General features: G+C 42.0%; 3 protein-coding genes across 5 annotated transcripts in view; 1 reads left to right on the plus strand and 2 right to left on the minus strand.

The window, feature by feature from the left end:
- pola1 (polymerase (DNA directed), alpha 1) overlaps nt 1-3,131 on the minus strand; it is a 66,806-nt gene extending 63,675 nt beyond the window's left edge. The window contains exons 1-9 of one of the 2 annotated variants that reach the window (XM_085172228.1): nt 2,972-3,131; nt 2,389-2,516; nt 2,037-2,133; nt 1,872-1,949; nt 1,675-1,790; nt 1,431-1,493; nt 1,066-1,167; nt 805-958; nt 546-714 (exon numbers count right to left, since the gene is read on the minus strand). In XM_085172228.1, coding sequence (XP_085028354.1) covers nt 546-714; nt 805-958; nt 1,066-1,167; nt 1,431-1,493; nt 1,675-1,790; nt 1,872-1,949; nt 2,037-2,133; nt 2,389-2,516; nt 2,972-3,020 — 956 coding nt within the window. In that variant the 5' untranslated portion in view covers nt 3,021-3,131. Of the gene's footprint in view, nt 1-545; nt 715-804; nt 962-1,065; nt 1,168-1,430; nt 1,494-1,674; nt 1,791-1,871; nt 1,950-2,036; nt 2,134-2,388; nt 2,517-2,971 lie in introns of both variants that reach the window. The other variant, XM_085172226.1, reaches the window with a different exon arrangement.
- Nucleotides 3,132-3,271: 140 nt separating this feature from the next.
- pcyt1ba (phosphate cytidylyltransferase 1B, choline a) lies at nt 3,272-17,217 on the plus strand. 2 transcript variants are annotated; one of them, XM_085172231.1, is made up of 8 exons: nt 3,272-4,315; nt 9,379-9,478; nt 10,842-10,958; nt 11,064-11,215; nt 12,030-12,108; nt 12,188-12,330; nt 12,608-12,796; nt 13,116-17,217. In XM_085172231.1, the coding sequence occupies exons 1-8, from the start codon at nt 4,235-4,237 to the stop codon at nt 13,338-13,340; spliced, it is 1,086 nt and encodes a 361-aa protein (XP_085028357.1). In that variant the 5' UTR covers nt 3,272-4,234; the 3' UTR covers nt 13,341-17,217. The 2 variants fall into 2 exon arrangements, with proteins under 2 accessions (XP_085028357.1, XP_085028358.1); XM_085172232.1 differs by lacking the exon at nt 3,272-4,315 and adding an exon at nt 4,338-5,516.
- Nucleotides 15,789-27,873, minus strand: pdk3a (pyruvate dehydrogenase kinase, isozyme 3a). Its single transcript, XM_085172230.1, has 12 exons — nt 27,548-27,873; nt 25,197-25,338; nt 24,982-25,053; nt 24,349-24,533; nt 24,162-24,251; nt 23,403-23,480; nt 23,104-23,180; nt 22,869-22,970; nt 22,651-22,758; nt 22,421-22,534; nt 18,571-18,691; nt 15,789-16,804 (listed from the first exon to the last, which is right to left on the minus strand). The coding sequence occupies exons 1-12, from the start codon at nt 27,648-27,650 to the stop codon at nt 16,719-16,721; spliced, it is 1,278 nt and encodes a 425-aa protein (XP_085028356.1). The 5' UTR covers nt 27,651-27,873; the 3' UTR covers nt 15,789-16,718.
- Nucleotides 27,874-27,972: the final 99 nt, after the last annotated feature.

A 27,972-nucleotide genomic window follows, 5' to 3' on the forward strand; every position in this document is an offset into this window, starting at 1 on the left:
CTTGCAGAGGAATTCATATTTGACTTCCTGCAAGTTAACAACACAACAAGACGGCTTCGATTTTTATTTTTAATCTGGAGTTACTCAAAGCTACAATCACTTCAGACCTTAATGAGTCCAGCAATGTTTTGTGGGGGATTGACTGCAGGTGTGACACAGAAGTGGGACATGTTTTGTCTTCTTCTTTAATGTATGGAGCCCTGCTGTTTGACCCAGATACATTTGTGAACCATTGAAGTGAACTGAATTGCAGTCATTTTCATAATAGCCCAATGCAATAATCAGCCATCGCATTTAGCTTTTCGAATTCCTTTAGAAACACCGGTATGTGCAGGTAAAACACGGGAGGAACAGATGCCACAGGAGTAAACACCTGTTTAAATTGACTCACATAAGCATCGGGTTCATTTTGCTATATGCATTTTATATTTTCCTTGTCCTTGCTTCGTTTCCTCGGGACTGGAAGACAGCAATTTTAGCACAACCCATAGAACTACAACTATGGGAAATAAAACGAGGCTGGACTAAAGGCATGAAAAACTCACATGAGGACTGGATCCTGAGGTTCAGCTTTGGCCTCAACTTTGACTGCAGTCACTGCTGCTACTTCAGGTTTAGACTCCGCATCGTCTTTCACTACAGGTGCCTCCTCCTCAAGGCCAACCTCCATCGGTTCATCAAAGTCCATCTCATCAAATGCCATGGCATCATTCACTGAGGAACATGTTAAAATGTGAAGTTAGTGCATAAACTTTTCACAAAGCCCAAAAAAAAAGGCAAGAGATTAGAAACCATCTTCATTACCTTCTTCTTCATTCAGCTCTTCCACTTTTACCTTCTGCTTTGCCACAGGAGAAGCCGATGTGGACGAAGGAGGGCGGACTGATGACCTGGGGGCAGAGTGTGATGGTGGCATTCGAATCACTTTTGCCTTTACCCCAGCAGCTGAGGGGGAGTCCTGCTATCAAAGGGATGATGATTCGTTATAGTTTCAGGTAAGCTACTTTATAAACATGTCTAAAGAGTTAATCAATATGCTTTGATTAGGAGGGTGGAGCGAGTTACCTTTGGCAACTGAGGTTTGATAGAGAAAGGATTCATGGGTGATCCCACAGATTTCTTTTTCTTTAGAGTCACCACAGGTGGCGGAGTCAGAAGAGCTGGTTTCTGGAAAGACGGAGCATATTTTAAAGCCACATTAACAAAGGCTAAGACACCAAAAGAAATAAATTACGGCCTTTAAAAGAAAAAAAAAGTAGAAGGGAATATGTCATCATGCCCGAACAGGAGAAAAGCAAAAATGGTGAAAAAAGAAACATAATAAAATATTGCAGGTTTTAGAATAGTATGTGTAATCTCAAGTGTGGTTAATAGACGAAAACACCCTTGCTACAGACTACTGTCACATGTTTAAATGAAGAATTACCAACCCCAGAGTGCAGGTCCTGTAAGATATCCCCTAACAGGTCATCTTTGGACAGATCCACATCTTTCTGTAAGAGACAAAAGTACAAAAACATCTGACAAATGCATAAGGACAAAAAAAAAAAAGCTGGATGTTGTTAAGCTTTACATTGACTGGAATATCCAAAGCACCATGCAGGCACGGAAATCATTGCATGTAGACTGCACATTTTTCACAGAAGCAAATCAAAGATGCTAACAAACACATACCTCAGCAGGCCTCTTGACGTTGCTGTTCATGAATAGGCTCTTAATGCTGTTGGGTTTGGCTACGACAGATTTCTTCACATTCTTCCTTGAGTCAGCTCCTTTGGCGCCTCCTTTTCCTGATAAAACAAACAAAACCTATTCATGCACCTGATGTGGACAACTTACTCCAGAAAATGTAATCAACTCCTTGTGTTTACCCCTTTTGTCTTCTACTACATCATCATCCAAATCATCGTCAAAGATTTCTCGTCCATCCTCCACGTATCCTGTTCCATCTGGCAAAAAAGAAGAGGTAATAAAACAATTGTGACGTTGGCACAGTATAAATATTCCTACAGCAGGCTGAGGTAACTGACACTAACCATCATCAATAATCCAGTCATCCTCTTGCCTCTCTCGTACCATCTTTGAGTACTCATCCTCGTCCACCTCCTCATACACACTGCTGAACTCCTTCACCTGAAAAACACAACACTGGTTAAAACACAGGTGTACTACTGTGAAATGACACCTGCATACAGCATCCTAGGATAGAGAACAGCACGAATCATTTTAATGAGTGAAAAACAGATGCTGTAAAAGGGAGTATGGAGAGACTTAACCAGCTTTGTTTATTAAGCCACAGCGACACAGTTAAAACAGGTGTTTGATGCAATTTAACACATTCTTCACACACCTTAAAGCAGGAAACAGTGATATGGCTGCCTTTCATACCTCATACTTGATCTTCTCTCCCATCTTAGCCTTTTTGAGCTGTTCCAGTGCGGACTTCCTCCCCACCTTCTCCCGTTTCTCCCGTCTGGAGCGAGTCTTCGCCAAACCACAGGCTTCACTTCCATCGTCTGAGGAGAAGGTCAAGACAACGCAGTATAAGGAAGGACAGTTTGACTCGTTTCTTCAAACATATAATACACACATGCCAGATTGACCTGATCCCTGTGTTTCTTTTACTATTCAATTTAAACGTCTGCAGACTTACTGGTGGTCATTATATAGATTTTTGTCGTTCTCGAAGCGCCACAGAAGGTTTTAGTGGCAAGTTACCAGACCTTCACATCAGCGCTCTTCTGGTAGCTACCTTCATGTCCTCCTGCTTGAACCTTAATAATACTCCTTTTACAGTGGAAAACGCTGGCAAGCAGACAACGGTAGGCACTTTGGGTGTTAATGACCGAAGCCTGATAGCAGGCGTATTAACATAATCTGAACTAGCTAACGTGTCAGCTAGCTTCTTCGCTTTCCCACCGCAATGTCGCCAAAAGTCAACAAAAACAGAGGTGCGAGGCCCAAAACTCACCGCCGTCCGGAGCGTCCATGTCTTTCTCAGGGTTTGACACTGGAGCCATGGGGAGCAGTGGGGGTTTTGTCTTATTTATTCGTACGGTTATGGCAGGTCAACACAACAACAGAACAGCTCGCGCCAAATCGTCTTCCCGGGGAAAGTCATATGTCGGAAGTGACGACAGAGCGCCCAACCAATAAACTGGCACGCTATCTCACATCTGTCCGCAAGGTGGCAGTGTTGTACAATCCCTCCGGGCTGCGCCCTATCTTCTCCCCTTTTTACCTGATTACATTTATCTGGCAGGTAAATATGTGCGTGATTACTGAGGTCTGGCGCGATGTGGCAAACAGAGCATGCGCTGAAAATATATTCACAATTTCGACCGTTTTCAGAATTTACACAGAAACCAAGTTTATGTAACTTAAAGAAGTTTAAAATGCAAATCAGAGAAAGTTTCTGAGCAAAAATTTTGTCAAAATTTGTCTCAAAAAGTCAATTTATGTGATATTGGCATAAATATTGTATGAGGTTCAAACGAGTTTATAGTGACTTTTTATTTCTTTTTATTTAATAAAATTGCATCGCAATTTGACTAAAAGAAACAAAACGAGAACAATATACATTTACAAAACAAAAAACTTTTAAACCATTCTATAAATCCGGGGATTTTTAGAACTGCGGCCATTATTTTTCCCTGTTTTTCAAAGCCTGGCTACCCCAGTGAAGCTGGTTTCCACAGCAACCAAACCGGTCCACGGAGAGGACAATAGATTCCTGTCCCAGATTGGGGCCACAGAGACACAGTGCGTCCAATAATGAGAACACAAAGCGTGTTTTGTCCTTCATTCACACAGCTTATTTTGGCTTTCTATACATTAAAAGACAGTGATTACTCCGCCAAGTTCCGGAGGACTGCACAGTACACTCCAGGTTATAGAAACGCTCTTTGTAGTATTCATCATTATTATTTTTGTCTTTACAACATTAGGCTTTTTCCACTTGTTCTCATTAGGGTAAGAAGTTGCAGATTGCATGAATTAGGCCGTCTGCTGAGGTACAAATCTGAGGAAGTCTACTGTAAACTCTGCTATATCGACTATGGCCCACAGTTGTCGCTGCTCATCAGCGCTGAGCAGCTGATGCGTCCTTTGGTCAGAGTAGACAAACAGCTTGCTGTTGCTCTGCTACACTTTTGCCGCTGCGCAGCTCGCTCACTTTATAAAGAGCAAAGCAGAGAAAAAGTGAGCCTGATTGTGATATTTTGTTTGTTCCGCCATGGTGAAGCAACGACGCGTCAGAGCGCATTCCTCTTGCGCACCTGTCGCGCCTTTTTGTCGCAGAAGAGGATCTCTAAAGGTAAGACATCCCTATATAGACATTAAAATAATTGTTCATTTATGCGCAATTTATATGCCTATTCCATTTGTTGACTTTTTTATTCTTCTTTTTGGTGAGGATTCGCGGGGGTAAGTTTTGCCCGTGAGCTTGGAGGGTAAACTTTTGTGAGTGGTCTGAATCTAACCCTAAAGAAAATGCTCCAAATATTAAAATTATCCTGTTACAGTCAAATGCACTGCTTTACTTTATAGGTGCTTGGTCTACCTGAAGTTATGCAATGAGGGATACTAAACTAGTCAGCACAGTTTTTTAGCTTCTTCTTTTCCACAATCGTGTTTGTTTACAAATCTCACACAAAGATAAGCACATACACTAGACACGTGAAAACCCACATACATCTATTTAAATCAGCGTTTGGCGGATAACGGTGCCACTCAGTGCCATTTTTCACTGATGGTGCTATGGCCTGCTCAACCAATCCTCACCGGGTATACTGGCGGTCCTCTCTCATTGGCTACCTCATGGAGCTCTCTCTCCTCTTTTCCGTCGCCATGGAGAAAGCTCCTCAGCGCGCAGAGATCGTTTACGCAGACACAGATTCACTCGCGGCTCGTGAAAAGATGCCAGTGTGATCTCTTAATTCATCTCCTCACTGTTTTGGGTTGAATCTGTGCTCATTTGTTAGTACACAGTAATAAACAGATATGTCGTGCCAAATATGTTTTGCCATGTGAGGATTTCAACATAGAGTCAAGCAATCAAAAGAAGACTGCTCTGGTGTTTCCCCGTATACCCTAAAGGGGCACCCCTGAGCAGACAGGATTAAAAGCCTTTTAACTCGGAGAAGTCTTTTATGTTAAAGCTTTAATATGGCGCAAGACTAAAGGGAATATAGCTGTGATTTAACAGACGGCGCTTGACGCTTTTAAAATTGCTATTAAAACGCGGAAGGCAGAATTTTTATTCCAAAAAAATAGTCAGAGTGAGGCCTCTGCCATGAGTCTGCGTCTCTGCAGCAGAGAGGATCAGATGAGGAGGAGAGGACAGACAGAGAAGGAGAGCGGAGAGTGGGCGGGGGAACAGAGGAAGGAGACAGAGTGGTGAGGAGAGGCATCGTTTCACTGATGCTGAGTCACATATCAGAGGGACCACAGCTGCATCCCATGAGTCTTTGGGAATAATGGAGGAGCTTGAACACACCTGCCCTCATCCCCGAACGGTAGGGCATCCGCGCCTGTGTGCGTGTTTTCTCGTCTTCCATTGCGCACAGAGTGTGTGTGACAGAGAGGGAGACAAAGGGTCCTGTTATGAAACAGATCCCCTCAGCATGTGGCTGTGGGATATGCTTAGAGTGCTGAGTGGACAGTGTGTGTGTGGGTGTTTCTGAGTGTGTTGCCAAAGGAGGGAAGGGGTCCGTACGGTAGCCAACATAGCATGAACGTCCTGCTGAGGGGGGAAATGCTGCAGCGAGGATTACAGAGCCTCCTATGTTAGGATACTCTTTCTTATCTCTTCTATCTTTTTGATGATTGCTCACCCTGGTGTGATTTCTGGCTTTAATGCTCCTAAAAACTCTAAAAACTCTTAATTTTGCCTTTTCCTCACCTCTGTCTCCACTCCATCAAGCCATTTTTTCTTCTTGAGAGCCAGTCTCATTGTTAGTCTCATGTCCCATGTCCCCGCGGCTCTCTTTCCCCCCAGCCTTAATCCTTCTTATGCCAGATGTTCTTTGCTTGTGCCAGAGTGAGCATTACTGAGCGCCTACTCTGATAGGTCAGGTGCCTGTACCTCTGGTCACTTGGTTTTCAGTCTTTACCATCTGCTGTGTTCAGATGATGGAGCTCTGTTCTTCCTGGGCCATAGGTGAATCACAGGTGATGAGGTTGCTCCTCCAGTTCTGTTGCAGCCCTGATTTAACTCTAATGTCCTTGAATTGGACATTGGACAAACAGCAAAATGTTCATTAGGGTAAGATTGTGCATGCAGGTTGGTCCTCTTTTGCTTTATCTTATAAAAAAAATAGCAATCTAGTACAGAAAGAGCACATTGTGATAAACCTTTTAAACTTAATGCTTTCTGGATCATAGTGCATATTAGGAATTATGCATATATTCACTTTTAAACTCTAATAAACACTTTTAACCAACACCTTCTGGCTGTAGTGTTGTCTGTAAGTGCAGTGGAATGAGGAAGTATAGGACAGCATTTAAAGGAAGAGGTTAGCAAAGCAAAAGTTAGATTGTCAGTTTGATGAAGACAGTAGGCTGGACTACTGGGAGGCTATGTGTAGATAATAGAAGAAGCAAAGGAAAAGATTTGTAGTGAGTTCTATGTGAGGCTGGACACTAAGGAAGGAAAAGGACTTGTATTGATTGGCTAAGCAGCGAGATCAAGCTGGAAAGGATGTGCAGCAGGTTAGGAAGCTCAAGGATAGAGATGGAAAGGTACTTATGAGTGAAGGGATGATAAAGGATGGAAAAAGTACTTTGAGGGGCTAGTCCACACTGTGATTTAATGTATTACCTGCGTAAATTCATTCATATTGTGCCAAAATGTCCAAGGAAAACTTTAGTTTTTGTTGACACAGTATGTATTGGAAACCTTTCCTTCTTTCCTTAAACTCAATGTAATCATTTGATGAAGCTCACATAATACAGAAATTCAATTCAGCTCAGTTTTATTTGTATAGCACCAAATCACAACAACAGTCGCCTCAAGATGCTTTATATTGTAATTTAAAGAGCCTACAATAATACAGAGAAAACCCAACAATCAGATGACCCTCTATGAGGAAGCACTTGGTGGCAGTGGGAAGGAAAAACTTATATTTAACAGGAAGAAGCCTCTGGCAGAACCACGCTCAGGGAGGGGCCGGTTGGTGGTGAGGGGAGGAAGACAGGACAAAAGAAATGACCCCAAAGCACAGCTGTTGCACAGATAGGCAGGCTATACTGTGCAGCTTATACATGTGCAATTTGAACTCCTTTTTGGGAAAACAAATATTCATCTATGATTCAGCCATGTGCATTTCCAAAGTTAGAGAAGTACAAGCATGCATTCATGTGGCACAAAGGTGGCAAAATTACTTACTTATCTCCAATACTGAGACAGGATCAGTCAGGATCTAACTGTCACAGTCCCTACTGTTTGCCTTCGATACTTGTTTTGAGTTCTTTACTTAATGTGTTTAAGTTCGAGGTTCTGTTTGTTTCTTTTATAATTCTAGGATATTACAAGTCTTAGTTGTGGTGTTGTTAAGTGTGTAGCTGTTTTATTTTATTTTATTTTATTTTATTATCTTACAGCAGGGTAGGCAACTCACCTGAATCAAATGCTTAGTTCATTTCCAGGCCTTTGGAGAACTTCAAGACATGTTGAGGAGGTAATTTAGCCATTAAATTAGTTGTGTTGGATCAGGGATACATCTAAAACCTGCAGGACACTGGCACTCGAGGCCTGGAGTTGCCTACCCCTGTCTTAGAGTTTTTAATAGAAGTTGTTTTGGTTCTATTATTGGTTTATTAGCACATTTCTGGTGTTTCTTTTTGTGCTTCTCTCTGTTGCATTTCTGTGTTTATGCTTTGGTCCCTCTCCGCTCCCTTCCCTCTGTCATCTTGCTAAGTGTTACTGTTGGTATCTGTCAGCCTCTTTAAATCATTACCGGCTTTTACTTTGAAGATTGTTTTCTTTTGTTTTGCTTCCTGTCTGCTTTCCCTAATGATTTTTACCTGTTGCTGACTGTGTTCCCCTGTGTGCCTCTCCCCCCGTTTCTCATTATTTGTCAGTCTTCTGTCTTTCTTTCATCTTTTATCACATCATCTGTTTGCTTATTTTAGTTTCTTGTGTTTTGAACTTGGATGCCACTAAAGCTTGCTTTTGCAGTTCATGAACTCTCTCCTGCATTCTGTCTTTGGTTCCACCTTTCTGGTCAGCAGGGATAAATGTTAACATTTTGAGTTAGGTGTCAAGTAAGTTTTGAGATACCTAACTGGAAATTTTGACCAATGCATTAAGTGGCACAAGAGTTTATAAGCTGTCTGTTAAAGGGTATAGTGAGAAAGGTTCATAAGGATACCGAGGTGGGTCTTCATTTGTTACTCAAATTCGAGGTTGGTAATAAAAATTCAGTAAACAATAGCGGCATGTTTCTTTTTTGATTTATGGCAGTGAGGTACTGTTTTAAGGTCAATATAAAATATTTGGCATCATTTTCCCTTCATTATAATGGACTACTGATGCATACATATATGCAAATAAAATCTGCCCTCTAGCTCTGTGCTTTCTTTTTTTAAATCTATTTACCTTTTTAAAACCCCCTCCGACTCACCTTCTCTGTGTCATGTTTACTGGTTTGTCTCCATGCCAGACCGGTTGCTGCTCCTGGAGGATACATGTTGACGTCAGGTGCCTGTTTATTCCAGAGAGGCTGAATCTGTCTCCATCCTTTCTTCCTCCTCTCACACTCCCACGGCTTTCTGTTCTATGCTGACTCCAGGTCCCTTTTATCTGTGTGAATGAGATTCAGCGTTTCTCCTGCAGTTAACAGATGGCACGAAAAGACACATTTTCAGGCGGGCTGCAACACTTTAACCTTGATATAGCTTTAACACACGCTAACAGGCACCCATATCTCACCTGTGCTTTCTTGTTCTGTATTTTGCTTCCATGTCCCAGTGATAACCTTGCTCAACTTGTTGAGTTTGCTCTTCTTGTTTTGCATTTTTCCTGGGAGGCTTTTGAATCAGTAGCTCTACTCTTTATATATCTGTGCCGTCATGTCAATGCACACATGGGTTTGCGAAAAGGTAAATGTCTGCCCGCACACACTGACTGATCGATAACACTGAGTGCAGCGCTGTCTGTTTCATGCGCTGCTGTCCCAATAGAGCGCAGACATCAGCTATGATCAATAACTTAATGGAGGTTACAGTAAGTGGGGAAGGGCGTGAAAAAGGAGGCATGCTGTGCATAGCTGAAGTGATAGATGAGTGTGTTTCTCTGCAATGCTTTTGGATGCTGAAGTAACTATCATCAGTCTCCCTCGTTCATTCTGTGTTTAACCTGGTCACTCTCTGTCCCAGACTCTCACGGAGCCTGCCATCTTTGCCAATGAGACCAGCTGTGACTGTCGCGCGCCTCATGAGAAGCTCACCATTGCTCAGGCCTGCAAAGGCACCCCAGGTAGACCTCCTGCTGTTTGGTATCCTCCTGTCTTGCGCACAGTCTTCTCCCAGCTTTGATGTTTTCCATTTACAGCATTCCTCTGCAACATCTCCTACTGCACTACTCTATCACAATCACTTATTTTTCTACTACTACTACTACGACGCACTGCTACAGCTCCTATTGCTGTTGCAACTAATGGTTCTGTTCCAAGTGTTTATACTATGAACTCTCAGAGCAGCTACTACACTCTTACCCCTGATGTCATTACCACCACTAATTCTGTGCTAACTCCTTCCACTAAATGTGTTGTTGTCTGCTGTTGCCATTTTTACAGCTGCCACTTCCCATGTATTCTTGTACTTGCACTGCTACATTAATTATAGTATGTGAGATAATAGCATGTGTTTTTACAAGATAATTGGACTGAAATGGGCAAGTCATTACTGGTCCTTTTCATGTCACCACCACTGCTGGGGACGACTGAACTTGTAATTAATGTAGGGGTTTAACTACATATTGCAGTAACTTGCTGGCAGTTTAACTACACTTATTACTTCCACAAAAGAGTCTCTTTCTTTCTTTCGTCTTTGTCTTTCTGTCTGTTAGCATGTTATTTAAAAAGGTATGGCTATAAACTGCTCAAACAAATTATTGTAACGCTTTGAAAACACATTAGATCTCAAAGGGGGAAAAAATCATGCTGATATCTACATTGACGTGGACTGTGTAATGGTTTAGGAATGAAAGCAGGAGGCTAGTCAGTTTTGCTGAAGTTTAATTGCACCAACTCAATATGGTACTCAGTAGCTTGTACTCACACCAGTGGCCTGCTGGAGGTCATTTCTTTGGGTCACTGCTCATCCCGTTCCTCCTGCACTAAGGAGCAGATACCGAGCCCTGTCCAGCTCTTCTAGAATAACTGTCTGTCTCCTGGTATCTCCTGCGTGCTATCTAAGCCGTGCTGGGAGACACCAAACCTTCTGACAATAGCACCCACTGATGTGCAATCCTGGAGGAGTTGGACAACCTGTGCAACTGCTGTTGGGTCCAGGTGTTGGCTCATGCTACCAGCAGTGATGCTGACCCTAGTCGAATCCAAAACTGGTGAAAAACAGTCAGAAAACGATAAAAAGGAAAAAAATCCTTTGACTCCAAAAGCACTGCCAATTTGATCATGCTCGGCAACATTTAAAAATGTTTAAATGAGCCTCTGTGGCTCCAGATGAAGCTGTGCAAAAGTACTTTGCAGCCTGCTTATTCTCTGTTTCTGTGTTTGACTCGAGGCTATATCCACTGTTACTCTAACAGCACACCACTTCACTTATTTGTGCTTACCTGTTTCCGTGATGTTTTTCTGTTTGTGTTTCTGTATTTTCAGTGGACCGGCCAGTCAGAGTCTACGCAGATGGCATCTTTGACCTATTCCACTCTGGACACGCTCGTGCTCTCATGCAGGCCAAGAATCTCTTTCCAAACACCTACCTCATAGTAGGAGGTAAGACAGACCACACTGGTACGGTTTCACCTGTCCAGATTTGTTATTTAATCACCACACCTCACGTGGGATTTTATGTATGTCGCTGCTGTGCTCTTGAAACAGTGTGCAGTGATGAACTGACCCACAAGTACAAGGGCTTCACGGTCATGACGGAGCACGAACGTTACGAGGCGCTGAGACACTGCCGCTATGTCGATGAGGTCTTGAGAGATGCACCCTGGACTCTCACGCCTGAGTTCCTTGAGAAACACAAGGTGTGTGTGTGGGGGGGGGGGTTTGAACTATATAAGCTTTAAAGTGGATGAAATATTTTGTTTTGAGACACTTGTTGCTCAAAATTAGGATCTTGACAGTCCCTTGGGCTTTAAAGTTTTTGGTTTCAGGGTGAAGTTACTTGAAAGAAACTTACCTGCTCACATTCAGTCAATGGTGCAGGCAGTGTTAGCAATTAAGTTTATTTTAGTTTAGTTTTGCTATTAAATTCAATTATATTTCACTCAAATCTAACCTAGTCTAATCTAGTTTAGTTCCTTTAATGCTGCTGTGCTTTGATATACAGGTAGAGCTGGTCATTCACTTATCAGAAGATCAGTAGTTTGATCCCCAGTGTCTCCCTGGGGCCAAATACTGAACCCCAACTCGCCCTCAGTGCATCTGTCATAGTGTACGAATTAAATGCTTAGAGGAAGAGAATAAACGCGCTATGTGAATGTGTGTAAACGGGTGAATGAAGCTCAAGTGCTTCGAGTAGAAGTATTAGTAAATTTACTATATGTATTGCACACATTCACTTACACAAACCTGTCACCTGTGACCTAATACCTGTAGCTAGTGAGTAAAGTATTTGAGGAGGATGCTATGCTGTGAGTAAGGAAATTTTCTTTACTACTTAGGAGACCTCTAATGATGATACGCTTGTGACTATCACTCCGAAATTCTGTGTGCAATGATGTGTTCATGACCATGCCATGTCTAACTTTAAACATGCATATTTTGCCCTTGAAAGACCTCTGCTGCATGTTCACTTTTGTGTGTGCCAACAGTGCGTGTCCTTTGATTGTTCCTCAGATCGATTTTGTGGCTCATGATGATATTCCATACTCCTCAGCAGGAAGTGAGGACGTTTACAAACACATCAAGGAGGCAGGTCAGTGTCTGATGATTAAAAGGACATAAAATAACTGTGTCACCATAAAACATACCTGCTGTGTGTGTGTGTGTATTAGGGATGTTTGTACCCACGCAACGCACAGAAGGAATCTCCACCTCTGATCTGATTACGAGAATTGTCAGAGACTATGATGTCTACGCCCGACGCAACCTTCAACGTGGCTACACGGCCAAGGAGCTTAATGTCAGCTACATCAATGTGAGAACATTTTACTGCACTGTGTTGCATTTCTAAACATCAGCTTAGCACAGATTAATGTGACAAAAAGCTGATTTTCTTCTTTTGAGAAAGTAACAGGTCTTTGGATATTGTGCATCACAGTTGTATGGAGCTTAATTTGTGATGTGACTACAAAGCTGCGGTGTTGAAAACTGACCTCAGACATATGCTTCCTATTTACAACATTCACAATTTTTGATTTAGGTTCTGGTTCTCCAAAAACGTGGCAATTATGCGCAATATTTTGTGCCTTCAGGAGAAGAAGTACCGGCTACAGAACCAAGTGGATCGGATGAAGGAGAAAGTTCGCACAGTTGAGGAAAAGAGCAAGCATTTTGTTTACCGCGTGGAGGAGAAGAGTCACGACCTCATTCAGAAATGGGAAGAAAAATCCAGAGAATTCATCGGAAACTTCCTAGAATTATTTGGACCTGATGGGACATGGGTAAGTAACTCTGCAATGCAATGTCAACGCTTACTAAATATAGAAAAAACTTTAAAATACTTAATATCATTTGGTCACTGGAATGTCTTTGACACATTTTCAAGTTTTATTCCCTGTCGCTTGTACTTTGATGTGATAACAAGTCCAGTGTGGTTGGGCCCAGTCTGTGGCGCCGCTGCAGGGGAGGCGTGATGAGCCGATGCAGCTCTGGTGTGTCAGCCTCCCCGCAGCAGCGCCACAGAGTGCGCCCCGTCACATTCAGTTTTCTCAGGTGATCTGATTTCCTAACATTTCAATCTTCTTTCCCCTCTCTGTGCAGAAACAAGTGTTTCAGGAGCGCAGTGGTCGAATGCTCTCCTACGCTCTGTCTCCCAGAGAGTCGCCCAGCAATAGCCCTCCCCGCGAACTTTCCCCCCTGCGCTCACCCTCTCCCCCGTCTCCCCCCGCCCGCTGGCACAACGCGCGGCCCTCGCCCCCCACCTCCCCAAAAGGAGCGTCTGCCTCTATAAGCAGCATGAGCGAAGGGGATGAAGACGAGAAGTAGACGGTCACACCAACCCGCGCACACTCACACACAAGCACACCTCACTCACAAACACATGCACACACTCCTCCAAACACTGGCTGACAAACTGAAAAACAGTTACCCTCAAGGATGTTGCAAATATGCAATGCAGACGGTGATCATGGGGAATCTGAGCTGCAGAGCTAAGAAGCCATCACTGTCTCTGTTGTTTCTGGGCAACCAAGCAGACCGGAGGAAGAGGAAGGAAGAAGATGAGGACACAGTGTCAGATTTTGTAAAGTCAAAAATCCCGTGCAGCATCTTTGACTGTCCAGCACTGATAGAGACTGTCAAACAGCTTGCTTATAATATCATGAGTTTTGGTTTTTTGTCTTATTACGTGAGATTATCATTTTCTCTTCAAGATGCCTAGTTTTCTTGTAACCGGTGTGATAGCTATGCGTGAGTAGGCACAGACTTACAGGAACACCTCGTCTTACATTCAGTTCTACATATCGTCTACACCGAAACTGGTTTCATTCATTTTGTGTAATTTTGTGCTAGTTATACAGAATTTAAACGACAGACCCCTGCAAACCCTAGAGTAGCTGAGGCGATGCTTGGATAACGCACGGCCTTTGCTGTTTTAGACCGTGTTCACAAAAACGATCACATTGAAATTCACTAATCACAAGTTGCTTCTAAGATATTCATATGAAATTCTCTGCAGGAGCCCAGAAGAAGAACGTATATTGTCAAGTTTCTGAAATGCAGATGATATGTGCAAAAAATCCTAAGCAAAACCCATCAAGATACAGAAAAAAAGATATAAACACAACTGTTAAAGCTCACATTTTTGGGTTTTTTTTGATGATTGTAAAAGAGACACAAAATCCAATCCTTGAGGCTTCATGCACCAAATAGTTTGATGAAATAGAAAAAATAGAGCCTTTGTTTATTAACCTCTTGAATGTGCATCTTTTAGACTCCACAAAGAGGTGATGTTATCACTCTCACATCTAGCCATATAAAAGGTTGCGTCTCACCTGTTAAAGGAAGCACTTGTGGATTTTCACCATTAAAAAAAAGCCATGTCATTTTTTAAGTCGTTTTTCATGTTTAGCAGAGATTTCTTTGGCTCTTTGGGATCTGATGTCAGCCGTCCACAAAAACCTGACAAACTCTGACGATACTTGAAATATCTCAAAAATATTAAAGCTCAGCGGGTGAATCGTCGGGCTTGAACATAGCGCTGTTCTCGCTGCGATGATTAGAAATGTACGTTGCTCACATCTGAGCAGACCTCTCTTCCACCCCAACAACACAGTAAGTACCCTATAATGCAACGTAGAGATCTTAATGTCCTGTACGCACTAAATGTTAATCTGCACTATATGAACAAAATTTGGGAATGTGTGTCTTTTTTTTATTATTCATTTTAATGTTCAAATGAATCAAAAATGTGAATAAAAGAAAAAAAAATGTATAACAGAATATGAAGCAGACTTTTAGACTTTTTAATTGATGCTAAAAAGTTAAAGGTCAATAGAGACTGGGGGGGAAATGACTTTAGTTCAATAGCTGACTCAACTTTGTGCAAATAAAGAGTTGAAGTAGTGGGAAATATGCAAAGAACACTGTTTAACTCCAGTGACGGTCTGTGTGGTATTTCCTACACTGTTACACTGTAGTTTGATATTAAAAACAATATAAAACCCCGATAGCACACATATATGGAAACTGGTGTAGGTAGTGTTCATGTGAAAAAGAAGGTATGGAGTCTTTCACTTCTACGTTTTCAAATATCAGGGCATAAAAAGAATCCAATCCTTAGCCGTTTTAAAAAATTACGTATGTGAAACAAGATACGACCTATTAGACTGTATCATTATTTCCACCTTCCACAACAATTAGAAGGATAAGTAAGTGTGAAAGCAGAGGTTTCAGCAGTTTTTTAGGTCGGGAGGGGTTTTCTCTATATAAAGAACACAGCACAGCTCAGGCTTGCAAAGCTGCATTTGAACAAACCACAAGACCTCTGGATTTTTCCCATAATAAGCAGAGAAACCCAAACACAGCTGTCAGCACGGTGGTGGTGGGGTAATGATTAGGGCTTATTTTACAGCCACAGGACCTGGACACCTTCCAGTCACTAAGCAGACCATGAATTCATCTGTATACCAAAGTATTATAGAGTCAAATGTGAGGTCACCTTTCAGTCAGTTAAAGCTGGACTCTAACTGGGTCATGCTGCAGGATAACAATCTCAAGCACAGCAGCAATTCTACAACAGAATGGCTGAAAAAGAAAAGAATAAGTCAAAGTCCAGATCACAACCTGATTGAAATACTGTTGCAGGACATGAACTGTTTAATGTAATCATGCATAATTGCGCCGTATGTGGTGTGGTCCAGAATGTTTCAACACTGTGGAAAAAAAAAAAAAACCCGATCTGGTTACAACGTGGATAAAAACTGAACACAGCAATTACACACAACAGCAAATCTCTTTTATTGTAATGTTTGACAGTTGGTATTGGAAGTTCATCTCATGCTGAATCACATTATAAGACCAACATACACCAACCTTTTTTTTTTTATGGTGTATGTTGATGTTGCACGGCCACCTCTTATCCAGGAGACTCCAAATGCAGTATTTAAGCTGGATGTACAGTAGGCTGGAAAATACAGTCCTCACTCCACACTGGCTGCATGTACAGTATATACATGCATGCATACATACATGCTTATGATTTTCTAAAATACTCTTACCACATAGAAGGTCTTTAAACAGTAAACTACTACAAGTAGAAGATCTTCATTTCAATAAATGATGGAAACTGGAAGTATAACTTTGATCAAGATGTGGTTTTTAGGTGACTGGTCAACAACAGGACCACACTGGCCTACACATCAACCACTAACCTATAACGCAGCTCATCCTCTATGGTAGGTTATTCACAGGGTATCAGCCACACTGGCAGGTCACAAAGGAATTGGCAGTGATGAAATCTGATGGTTAATATGTTGGTTTCCACACCGAGTTTCTCTCTTTACACGTCAGGTGAAGCTAAATGACATGAGAAAAATAAGTCTCTTCGTATTTGTGAAAATCTCCCAACATTTGCTTTAAATAAATCCAGGTTTGAGCCATGATTCATTTAAGTTTTGGTCTTTTTCAGCAGCCTCAAAAAAAAAAAAAAAAAAAAAAAAAAATTGCATCACTATTAGTAACCTGACCTGGGATCCGATTTAATTAGCTCTTCTGGAGTGGTAGGTCTGGAGTGATTGCATGAAAGCTACACGAGGTTAAAAATATACACGTAGGATTAGTAAAGTGCACAAAAACAGGTTCCTGAATATGATCCATGTGCCAAAAAAAGAGAAAAAAAAAAGTGGATGGATTGATGCACAACTTTCAGTGCCCTGGAGACTCTGCTTCTTTGACCACATTTTCCTCTGCCGACTTATCCAAACCCTCAACTGTGTGTGCCACATGACTTCCTATTGTATAAATAAGGAAAGAAAATCAAGTTAAAAACTTACAAATCACTAAAAGATGAATTAAAAGCAATCACGTGTCAGTGCCAAAAGACAAAAAAAGCCAAGCGAAATTGTGCACAATCGTACAAATAAACTAAAAGCCTGTCACAGTATCTGCTCTTACATTTAGCTTCTAATTTAGTTATTTTCACTCAAGTTAAAAAAAAGCACAAGCACATAAAAAAAGCAGAACTTTGTTCAAACTCAGAAGACCATGAGGATTAGTAGTACCACAAAATAGATACACGCTGACCCGATGAAGCATTGTTAGGAATAAAAAATGGCAAAGATGCGAGCAAGCTGCTTATCCACCGTGGCGTGCCGGCAGGACGAAATAGGATGTGTCGAAATAAAAGCTGTAATCCCACTTTTTTTGTAATAGTCCAAGTGTGATCCCAGCAGATCCATCGCATTTAACAAGGGTTTTTTTTTTCTAAGCAATACATGGTGCTGGTGTGGCTGAAAAATGACACGACTGCAGTACTCCTACTGCAACCCTGCACTTTCCTCCATCCGGTGTTTTGCTGAGAGGACAAACTGACTAAAAAAACCCCCAAAAAACTTAATTACGACTTATTGATGAGCAATTCAGATTATGCGAGTGCATCGTGGCTACTCGAGTAAAGTCTCTTATGATCATTGGAAAAGATAAAAGAGTAATAATGATGATGCTACTATCATTTGAATCACAGTGAATACACAACTCATTTCCTAAGCATCCGAGAGATGCTCCATTCGTCTGTTAGTAGTTGTTAAGTCAGGACAAAGAGCAAATATATTTGATGAGGGTTAGTACCATTTGTTAATGGTAAGCGTAAAGCTAAACAAAGTTGAGTAAAAAAACACTCAACTTTTCACTTCTAACATCGTCCCTTTTTAAATGCTCTTCAAGTTCCAGCCTTCAAAGGTGGGCTTTTTAAAAACAATAAATATGCCATACGTTACCAGAAGTAAGGCTCGCTCTCTTTTTCATTAAATAAAAACCTGACTTTTAGAAGCTTTAAGAAAAAAGTGTATGCTTCATCCATTGGTTCCTATTTCCCCCCCAAGCGAAAAACGGAGGGCGGCCAAAACAAGTCTCTATGCCAAGGGCACACCGGCCTAATTGTGCGTTCAGTGAAGAGTGTATCCGAAAGGTAGGAAGTAAAACCTCCTCCTATTCTAACTTGCACTCAAACTAACCCCTTTCTCCTGACTCTGCCTGTGTGTGGCGAGAAAGAAAGAGAACACGAGCGTTTACTGAGAAAGACGCTCAATCAGCAGCGTGAGGGGAGCTTATTCAGCTGCACAGAGCAGTAGCCTAGTCAGCAGCAGGCCAATGTGAGTGAGACAGAGGAAGAGATGGCAGTACTGCTAGAAAGTAAATTTGAAGAAATGAAGTTCATCTTTGTAAAGGTTCACGAGAGTAACCAGATATTTTTAAAGGGGTCGGACATTGGGGGTCTTTTAAACCTCGTCTTACAGCCAGTGGTGAAGCCACGACAGTGAAAGCTACGCTGATGAAGGCCATTGCCATTGGGTACCGATATGAGTGGAGGACATCCATCCTTTCAGAACCTTTAGCGACTGGAATGTGAAAGCAGGTCTAATCCTAACCCAGGCGTTTTACCCAAGGGCAACATTTCATCGTGCATGCTCTATGCAGAGTGCCGACATTTAGGCTCCCTGGGGAAGGCTTTGCTAGCGAGCTGGGCAGAGTTATCTGTTGGCTTTGTATTTGGACTTGCTGGCATCACGTGGCTCTTTGCTGGGGTTGCTCCAATCGTCCGCCTCGGGGCTTGTCTTATAATGCCTCCATGCCGACTTGTTGAAGACAGGCAGACGCTCAAAGGACTCACTGGACAGAGCCTTTAAATAAAGAAACAAGACATCCAAGTCAAGGAAAAGCAACTTTGACTTATCTTTATTAGAGGAGTTATTATCATTGTTTTATTACTTGCCAAGAGTTGGATGGGTCTAAATAACCGTGAAGCTGGAGATGATTAGCTTAGCTCAGCATGAAGACTTTGAACACTGTTTCTGGTGGCTTCCAGCTTCTATACAGTTTTGTAGGTAATAAAGTGATGAGCCTAAGAAAACTTAATATCTGAATAGTGATATGCAAGGTGTTTACACTGCTTCAAGTTTTATGCTTAACTAAGCTACTCATCTTCTGGCTTAATCATCACACTTTTTATTTGGAGGGGTTGGGGGGGGGGGCGCCTAGGTTACAGATACACATATTTTGCAGAACATCAGCCTACATACATATAATAACTGCATGGCACCTTTCAAAGAAGCTGAAAGAAAACCAGTGTCATTCCCCTTTTTCAATTAAAACACAGGGAGCTGCTTCTGCTAAGAGGAAAATTGTTTGTAGCAGCATGTAGTTAAAATCCGTCAAGTCAGCCTCAGTCTGTCCACAGTTAAAACACCGCTCGCAATTAACACCACATTTACTCCATCACAGTCAAATACCAGCTTGCAGTACCAGCATAGGCCAGCGAGTATACTGAAACGTGAACTACTAGGTTGATTTTTTCATTAGCACCTTGATGTTCATAGTAGGGGTGCAACAATACTCGTATCGATATTGAACCGTTCGATACAGTGCTTTCGGTTTGGTACGCATATGTATCGAACAATACAACATTTTTTATTTATTTTATCAACTTTATTTCTGACAATGCTGTCTGTGTTGAGCGCTCAGTGAATCTGCGTTTGACTACTCCGCCTAGGCTGCACTGTCGAGTGCAAATCCACTGAGCGCAGTGCAAGCTAGCAAGACAGAAGCTAAGCTCGTTGCAACATGGCAACTGCCTTAACGCTAGACGAAATTGAACCTCCCCATCCTCATTCAGATCTGGCGTTTGGAACTATCTTGGTTTTCATGTGAAGCATGACCCTGATGGTAAGCTCGTCATGGACAAAAGTAAAACAGTATGTTGGATGTGCCACGCAATGCTCAATTGGTGAGAACTACTGCGTTAGCGCAGTTAGCTTGTTAACGTTTTGACGCCGTCCAGCCCCACGCACGGGGCGATCCGCGGTAACTCGTTAACGGAGATTTGCTGCGTTATGGCGTTAATGTCATTTTAACGAGATTAATGTTGACAGCATTAGTGGGAACACAATGAATATGACTGCACATTTACGCCGACATCATCCTAGTGCAAAGATAAGTGGAAGCAGACAAAAACAACAAGCACGCATGCTACAAACTTTACCCGAGTCATTTAGACAGCCGTTAGCACATGATTCTCCTTATGGGGACCTGATATGTTTAATATGCTGCTGAGAGTATACCCCAGAAGAAGCGTATAGTATAGCTTTTATTTTGGAAAGAGACATTTCTCTGTAATAAACTCTCTTTTCCAAAGATGAGTGATTTCTCAATCAGATATTTATTTTTTTATTTTGTTGTTTCACAACATTACATTTAAAAACTGTACTTTTGAGTTAAAATATATATTTAGAATTTTAATAAAATGACAAATTAAAAAGGCATTAACATTTTTTTGCATCGAAAAAATATCGAACCGTGACACCAAAGTATCGAACCAAACCAAACCGTGAATTTTGTGTATCGTTGCACCCCTAGTTCATAGGTATCAAGCTATACACCAGATATTTTTACAGCATTTGACTGATTGAAATGAAGACTTTCAGCTGTAGTTCAATGGATTTCACCAAAGTATTGCATTTACTGATGAGGAACCACAGCACCCAATTTTCAGAATCTTAAAAATAACTGGACATTTGACAGGCAGGTAGTTTTCAGGTGAAGCCTGTTCTCTTGTTACTCCATGACAAACATCCACAATCTGTTGTACAACAATCTGATACATTCTTAAACAGAAGAAATTCATTGGTCATCATCAAAAGGCCTGAAAGACCACAGAAGACAGCTGACATGGATGACAACAGACTTATTTCCATGAGTAAGAAAAACAACTTTGCAACATCTAACCAAGTAAAGAGCACTCGAGGAGGTAGACATATCATTATCACAGTCTACAATCAACAGGCGCCTTGAATACAGAGGTTCTTACAACTAAATGTAAACCTCTGCACTCAAGAACAGGAGGGCTGGGTTAAAACAACCTGCACAGATCTGGAAACAACAAATCTTTGGACAGATGAAATCAAGAAAAGCTTGTACCAGAATGATGGGAAGAGAAAAGGAAGAAGAAAAGAAAAAGTTCATGAAGCTCACCGTAGTTCAGGGCCAGCCACTGGTGTTTATTGACAATGTGACTGCTGGTACGAGTGTTGGGATGACCTGTGAAGTGTACGGGGCTATACTCTCTGCTCAGATTCAGCTCAATGCTGACGGCGCTTCGTTTCATGGAGTAAATGAATCAAAGCAAACTGCAAAAGCAACCCAAGAGTTTCTCAAGGCAAAAAAGTGAGCTATTCTTTAATGGCCAAGTCAGACACCTGATCTCAACCCAGCACAGCATAACGTTCAGTTATTAAAGACTAAACTGAAGCCAGAGACTGCAGTTGGCTGCAGTGAAGGCAGTAAACTCATTCAAGACTTTTGCTATGGTATCGATTTAAAAGTCATCAAAGAAATCTACATAGTCTCATTCTTGAGACATCATGTGCACAAAGTTCGGCATCCAAGCTCCCCTCCCGCAGCAGCAGAATAGTTAACAGAGAGACATGGGAGTGAATTCTTCTCTTTTAATCCTTCCAAATTTAAAAGTATTTTCAACTCTCAGTTAAATAGAGGTGTCAAATTAAAGGAAAACCAAAAACAACAAAAGGAAAGGTCCTGGGTAATTAGATGTCACCCATTTAATGTCAGTACAGCCTGGATGCTTACAGACTCCAGGGTTCTGAAAGTATCCAAGAGTCTGCAGGAGGGTTGGAAAGCCTTTCTTTCAAAGGGCATTTTGATGAAGCCAGGAGAGATTATTATCTCACACAAAAACCAGACAGTACAGTTCGGCCATCTGCCCAGAACATCACCTTTTGTGGCAGAATCCACAATCGAAATCACAATTCTCCTGACAGATTTAGTAGAACTCGTGATTACCTGATTGGCTGTGTATATGGCTGCCTGGATGCAAAGCCCGTGACTTGAACTTCAAGCTAAAATCCCAGCTTGTAAGTCGCTGCTTACTCTTTTGACAGCTTTATGCCTGATTAATGAACCCAGTCCCAAAAAAATAAGAGAAAGAACTCTTACTGGCACTGACTGACATCAACTCTAATTTCACTTTCGCTTCGCCTATTTTTACCATAACCAGTTCCATCTCTTTGCTGTCAGGTCTTACTGATGGCAGGTTACAACCCAAGACACCAAAATGCGGCACACAACACTGAGTATCATTTTTCCCCAGTAATCTATCTCTGGTGCCGTTCAAAAAACACTAAGATGATCACACAAGTGATGCACGAAATAATAGTAGGGAAAAATCCTGGAATAGGAACGTTTGAACAGCAGGAGGGGCAGAAATAATCCAACTCAATCCCAACCAGCACAACTGAGGCATTGTAGAGGTCAAGGGTTCGGTTTTTTCCTTTAATTCATCACCAATCTGTGTCATGCCTTACAGATCCTGCAAAATTCAAATTTGAATAGCTCACCTTCAGATAGATGACTGCATCCGTGCCAACTCCTTCCATAGAGTACAGCTTCAAATCCCCCTGGAAATATCGGGCATACAGCCTGGAAATTGGTAAACCGTAGCCAAAACCAGCCTGTAAAGTGAAAAGAAAATTAATGTAAAGTCATACCATATAAAAAAAATGCAGGAGCCAAAAGATGCTTTTGATCACAAGGGCCGATATTGATGCGATTGTATGGTTGCAGGTACCAGCGGGACAGATCCGGGCTCCAGGCTCGGTGTCGGGGCAGTGGAGTACATATAGTTGAAAAGACGGTCTATCTTCCTGAGAGGCACTCCTCCTCCTCTGTCGCTGATCTAGACACCAAAAGGATAAAGACAATGGACAAATGGAACAACTTAAAGACAATAAAAGCTAAAACACCTCTAAATATTACTTTAATGATGCAAATGTGTGTCAAATTTACCTTTATCGAGAGATCCTCTTTACCCAGAGTGACTTTTGTCTTTACTGGTGGTAATCCCTCTTTACTGTTCTCATGAAGCTCCACTGTGGCTCTCATGGAGTTCTGCAAACACCCCAAGAGTTTATTAACTCAGCTCAGCAGCAGCCCTTACAGAATTATAGTCCTGTTACGGATTAATTGCATTTAATTAGACACGGGCCAGTTAGGTTAGGAGCACTGACACTGGCCTGCCTACCTTAAAGAGCTCAAATAACATGTGGAATAGATGAGAGGGCACATACACCACTTGGATGGGCCTTTTGGGAGCCTTCACTGCAAAGAAAAGGAGCATGAAAACTAAACACACACTAAAAAGCAGCTTCTTTTGAAGTAAATGAGGTGGTGGATCATTACAGGACTAAATCTGGCCCCAATCTGTGCCTGCAAGCTCTAAAAAGACCGGGTAACATGGTTGTAGTTTTTGCAGTGCTGTGACTAATTGCAGAGGAGATTGCTTAAACTGCATAAATGCACAAAAGCACAAAGCATTCTCACTGTTAAACTCCTCAATCTTGAGCTCGGGAGCGGCCAAGTAGTACTTCTCGCACAGCATCTTGGCGGTGTCGTAAGCATCTGATGGAAGAGGCAAAACAACATAAGTCAGACCACAGAACGGCACATATTTCTGTTCACAGGTCACTAATGCATCTTCTGTCCCTTCCTGAGTCACTGAAAGTGCAGCGCCAGACCCACGCAGCTGAATTCCTTTAAAACTATCATTATGTAAACACCCCACTCTTTTGTTTGATTTGTGTCACTGCAGAGAGCGGCCGATGTGATATAAAACATAGCTAATCCCCGCTTCCTGTGAGAAGAATGAATACATTTGCTCAGTATAACAAAATAAGTCAAACATAGATAGAAAAATATTCCCTCTGACTTGAGAGAGCATGATCATGAGGAATTACGGCATTAGAAGGAGGATAAACACTCAAAACAAATTGTATGCCCAAAATGCTGCCTCTAATTTGATTACATGTAAAGCTTCCGTGTCATTTTGTTACATAATTACAGTGCAAAATATAACATTTTATGAAATCTGGCCTAACAAACTTTACTGGACTGGTATACAATCAGTTCATACCAAGTTTTCCTTAATAACGACTCAGGATCTGACTAAATAAACCTTGAATTTTATATATTTCAGCTGCATTTTACTCAAAATTATTGCTTCATGTTTATTGAGGGTGAAGAATATTTGTCTTTTTAGTAAACCAGGTTAAATCGGTCATGTTAAATAACTCCCAAACTTACCATTGACGACTTCTGCTACGTTGCAGTTCGGATCAATGCTGCCTATGTGTTTGGGATGTGCTGGGTTGGTATCGTTACCAAAAAGGAGTGCTGAAACACAGACGTGTGGATATATAAACTTCAGCTGCACAGATGGATCCGAACGGCTAAACGACATAAATGTTTTGGGGGATTTTTGGAGACTCACTGTGCTGGTTGATGAGCATACGGAACGAGATGCGGTTGGTGTAAAAGCGGTCCAGGAAATACTGGACGTTGCTGCTGATGAACGGATCAAAGCCGAACTTCTCCTTGTACTCGATGACCCCCTGAGCCATGGTGGGAACAACATCGTTGTGGCGGTTGCGGATCTCAATCAAAAGCTCCAGGAAACTAAAAAAAACCAAACAAAATAAAAACAAAATAAAAATCACATGAAAGAAGAAACATATTTTATATGTGCACAAAGAACAAGCCAGAGCTTTAAATGTGACCATGATTTCTCTGCACAACGCAGCACAAGAATGAGGATCTGCATTGTTATTTCATTTTCCCTGAACAATTATTGGAAATGTGTTCTCTAAACAGAATGACCCAAGCACATTCCTGTCTGCGTTTATCAGTGACACATGGCTGTTTAACAGACGGGCATTGTTTTTGTATAAATACAGTGTTACCTGAGCAGTCAGCAGAGATCTATGTGCACTAAGAGGATTAGCTGCAGTGTTAGAGGGACTCTAATCTTAATGACATAAGTATAGAACAGCTGGGTGTTGTAAAGCTTTATTTACTGTACATACAGCGTGCTTATTAATTTTTCATACAGCTAACATCCACTCACTCGTTCAGAGTATGAGGGTCCTCTGGCTTTCTGTTCTCGTAATCGAGCAGCTCCACAAAGCTCTGCATGTACCTGATCAAACAGACAGAGATCAAAAGGCAACTTTTACACATGCTTACTAACAATATGGCAATAAACCTTAAAACAAGCCCTGCTGCCATAAAGGCTGCCCTTTGGCAGGCGCACAAAGAACATTTCTGGAGGGAGTGTCTTACCATTTTTGCACGAGTTTGACAGAGGGCTGGCTAAGCAGTTTATCGGGGAGAAGGTTGACCTCTCTCATGGTGTTGGCCAGCCGTACGGGCAGCTCCTTACGCAGGAACATGAAGGAGGTTTTTTCACATGCATTGTCCCGGCCTGAGGGAAGCAGAAGTGAGAGGCACAGATAAAGCCAGGAATATTTGAACGCTGACAGCAGATTTTTTAAATCGAACAATCCATATGAGACTGAAATACAGAGTTTCAGCTTTAATTTAATCAAAGTTTTGCATTAGCCATTTATGAATAACAGGTTTTGCGGGGTTTTTTTATGAATAAACCACCAAACCAAAATAAACCTTTTAGATAGGAATAACTTTAGCAATCAATCAATGACCAAATTAATAATTTGGGCCACCTTAAAAAGAACAAATGCACTAAAAGCATTCAGCAACACTGAAAACCCTGAAAGACCACGGAAGTCAACTAAAGTGGACGATCGCAAAATTATTTCCACGGTTATGGAAAACTACTTCACCACATCTAAGCAAGTCAAGATCAAAATGAAATATAAGGACTGTTTTAAATACTAAGATGAAAATCCTTTGCAGTCAGTGACTGCCTGAAGTCTAGAACCCTTGGAGATCACCTAAGGATGCGTTTCCTCCCTCGAGATGCTTCAGTTGCTGCTTCTTCTTGAGTCTTTCTGCCCTCAGCTTGGTCTCCAGTAACTAGATTATACTCCAGTAAAGTTGAATCTGACCCTTCTGTTCTTAACCTGTGGTTTGCACCTCGGTGGTTAATGCAGAACTTCAGTTAGAACCCTTTGAATTGTAGCTGGCAGCCTAGACTTGACCCATATTGACTGCTTGATCCATGGTGGTGGTGTAAAAAAGGCAAAGATAATAAAAATTGTGTCTTTGTCCAAATACTTATAAATCTAACCGCATATGTGGAGCTTCCAGTTTAGTTTTCTCTTGCTAATAAATATCAGCTTTCGGACACTTTCACAATCCTGTTTATTGCCATCAATAAAATACCATGATTAGAGTTATTTGCTTGTTTTGGCAATCAGGGAGGCTCCCGGCTCAAGGGGATCAAGGTCAAATGAAAGACAAAGCCTCATATAAGAAGGTGCTTAAAAAGCAAGTGTGCTGAACTCCTCTAAGAAGAGCGCTAGGTTTCAATATCCAACCTTTAACCTGATATCTTAAACTTTGCCATCTGACTGCAGCTGTATCCACGTGCATGCCAACATTAGCTCGAAAAGTTCACGCAGGGAAATCATCGGTCATTTGCCTGGAAAGAGGGACGGGTGGTCAGGGAGACATTAGAGGGATTTGCGTTTTAGATCTGTTGTGGGGGAACTTAACATAAAGTAGAGCCTTCTAGAGTGTGGACAGTGCTGCCCTGGGGACAACCTCAAAACTCTCAACACAGAAGAGACGATCATGACGTCCAGTGTTAGAACTTGGGATGATCACGCAAGAGGAAACGAGGGAAAAGCTGGGCCTGACTCAGCAGTTTAAAGGGGGAAATCTTGTGAAATGCAGAATGAGGAAGCTTGTGCGTGAGAACAAAGAAGCCCGTGGCGACTATCCCTGGATGACGTCTAACGTGCTCCAGAGTGAAATACAGACACCGATATGTTTTGGCTCTCTTGGTGCCAAGCAGGGGTTCTCCTAAAGCAAACAAGTGCGGCACACTTCCCGTCACGCATTCTACATCCACAGCTGCGAGAACAAATTACGCAACAGACATGCCAGCGTTTAATCAAGAGTCGGATTAAGGAAAGCCTTGAGTGCTTCTGCACCATTAATAACCGTCGTCTTGTGGCACACATTGCGACTGGTGTGATTTCTACATGTTTTGGTGCAATAGAGGGGGAACTGAAATCGGGGAGTATTAACCAGAAACACGTTTAAAAAAAACATCAATCTGCAATGACTCATGCTGATGAGTCTAATGACTAAAGGCTTCCTGAGCATCTTGGCAACAGGAGCAGGGCTGCTGGTCCCTCCACTGCATACGTGCTGCTGTGCCAGTCTGACTGAGAATACCTGCATGCGTTAAGGTGCCTGTCAATACTTGTTTACAACGTAAACAAATCCGCACAGGACAGAGGACCTTCCTCTGTTTATATGTGGCTGCTTCACTGCAGGCGATCTCTACGTTTAACACACCTGACCGTAAGAAAGTCTAATGTTCCCTTCTATTAATAACGAGCCGGGGCTTGCGTGTGACTCTTCAGGTCCACAGCTGCGACTGATGAGATGACAAAAACACACAAAAGGGCCTTCCACCAAATCCTCCACCCTCTACAAGTCATTAAAGTCCTCTAAAGGTGCCAGGCGATGCCTTTACTCACCGAAATCCAAAAACTGCTTGATGGAGAGCGGGGACGGTGAAAATCTGGAGTAATACTCGATTTTGGGGTTGCTGGTTTTCAGCAAAGACCAGAAGATCCTCATATTGAAAGTTTTAGCGATGATGTGAGAGAGAAGAAATTAGGAGAAGGCGGACAGATGCTCGGACGGTGCGTTTCTCCCAGGGGCGGCCACATTTCCACCGGCCACAGCGGAGGAGACGGAGCGACGCGACAGAGCCAGCTCCATAAGGTTACAGGATAGGATACAAGCGACAGGAACGGCTTCCTGGCTCTACATTACTGCACGCTCAGCTCTGCCAATCCCCTCGCAATGACGTGACGACTTCATGCCATACTTTTCAAAGTAAAGAAAGAATGCGCAGTATATTTCGTAATATTTTATACCATCTATAGGGCAACACTGC

The sequence above is a fragment of the Neolamprologus multifasciatus genome, chromosome 9 (assembly GCF_963576455.1).
Source record: "Neolamprologus multifasciatus chromosome 9, fNeoMul1.2, whole genome shotgun sequence".
NCBI classification, from domain to species: Eukaryota; Metazoa; Chordata; class Actinopteri; order Cichliformes; family Cichlidae; genus Neolamprologus; species Neolamprologus multifasciatus.

Coding starts and splice junctions, on each gene's coding strand:
- pdk3a (XM_085172230.1), bottom strand. CDS start 27,650: ATGAGGATCTTCTGGTCTTTGCTGAAAACCAGCAACCCCAAAATCGAG. Junction 23,181..23,402: donor CAAGATTGAGGAGTTTAACA/GTGAGAATGCTT, acceptor TTTTCTTTGCAG/TGAAGGCTCCCAAAAGGCCC. Junction 22,759..22,868: donor AAGAGGATCTCTCGATAAAG/GTAAATTTGACA, acceptor TTTGGTGTCTAG/ATCAGCGACAGAGGAGGAGG.
- pcyt1ba (XM_085172231.1), top strand. CDS start 4,235: ATGGTGAAGCAACGACGCGTCAGAGCGCATTCCTCTTGCGCACCTGTC. Junction 9,479..10,841: donor GGCCTGCAAAGGCACCCCAG/GTAGACCTCCTG, acceptor CTGTATTTTCAG/TGGACCGGCCAGTCAGAGTC. Junction 12,797..13,115: donor TTGGACCTGATGGGACATGG/GTAAGTAACTCT, acceptor CTCTCTGTGCAG/AAACAAGTGTTTCAGGAGCG.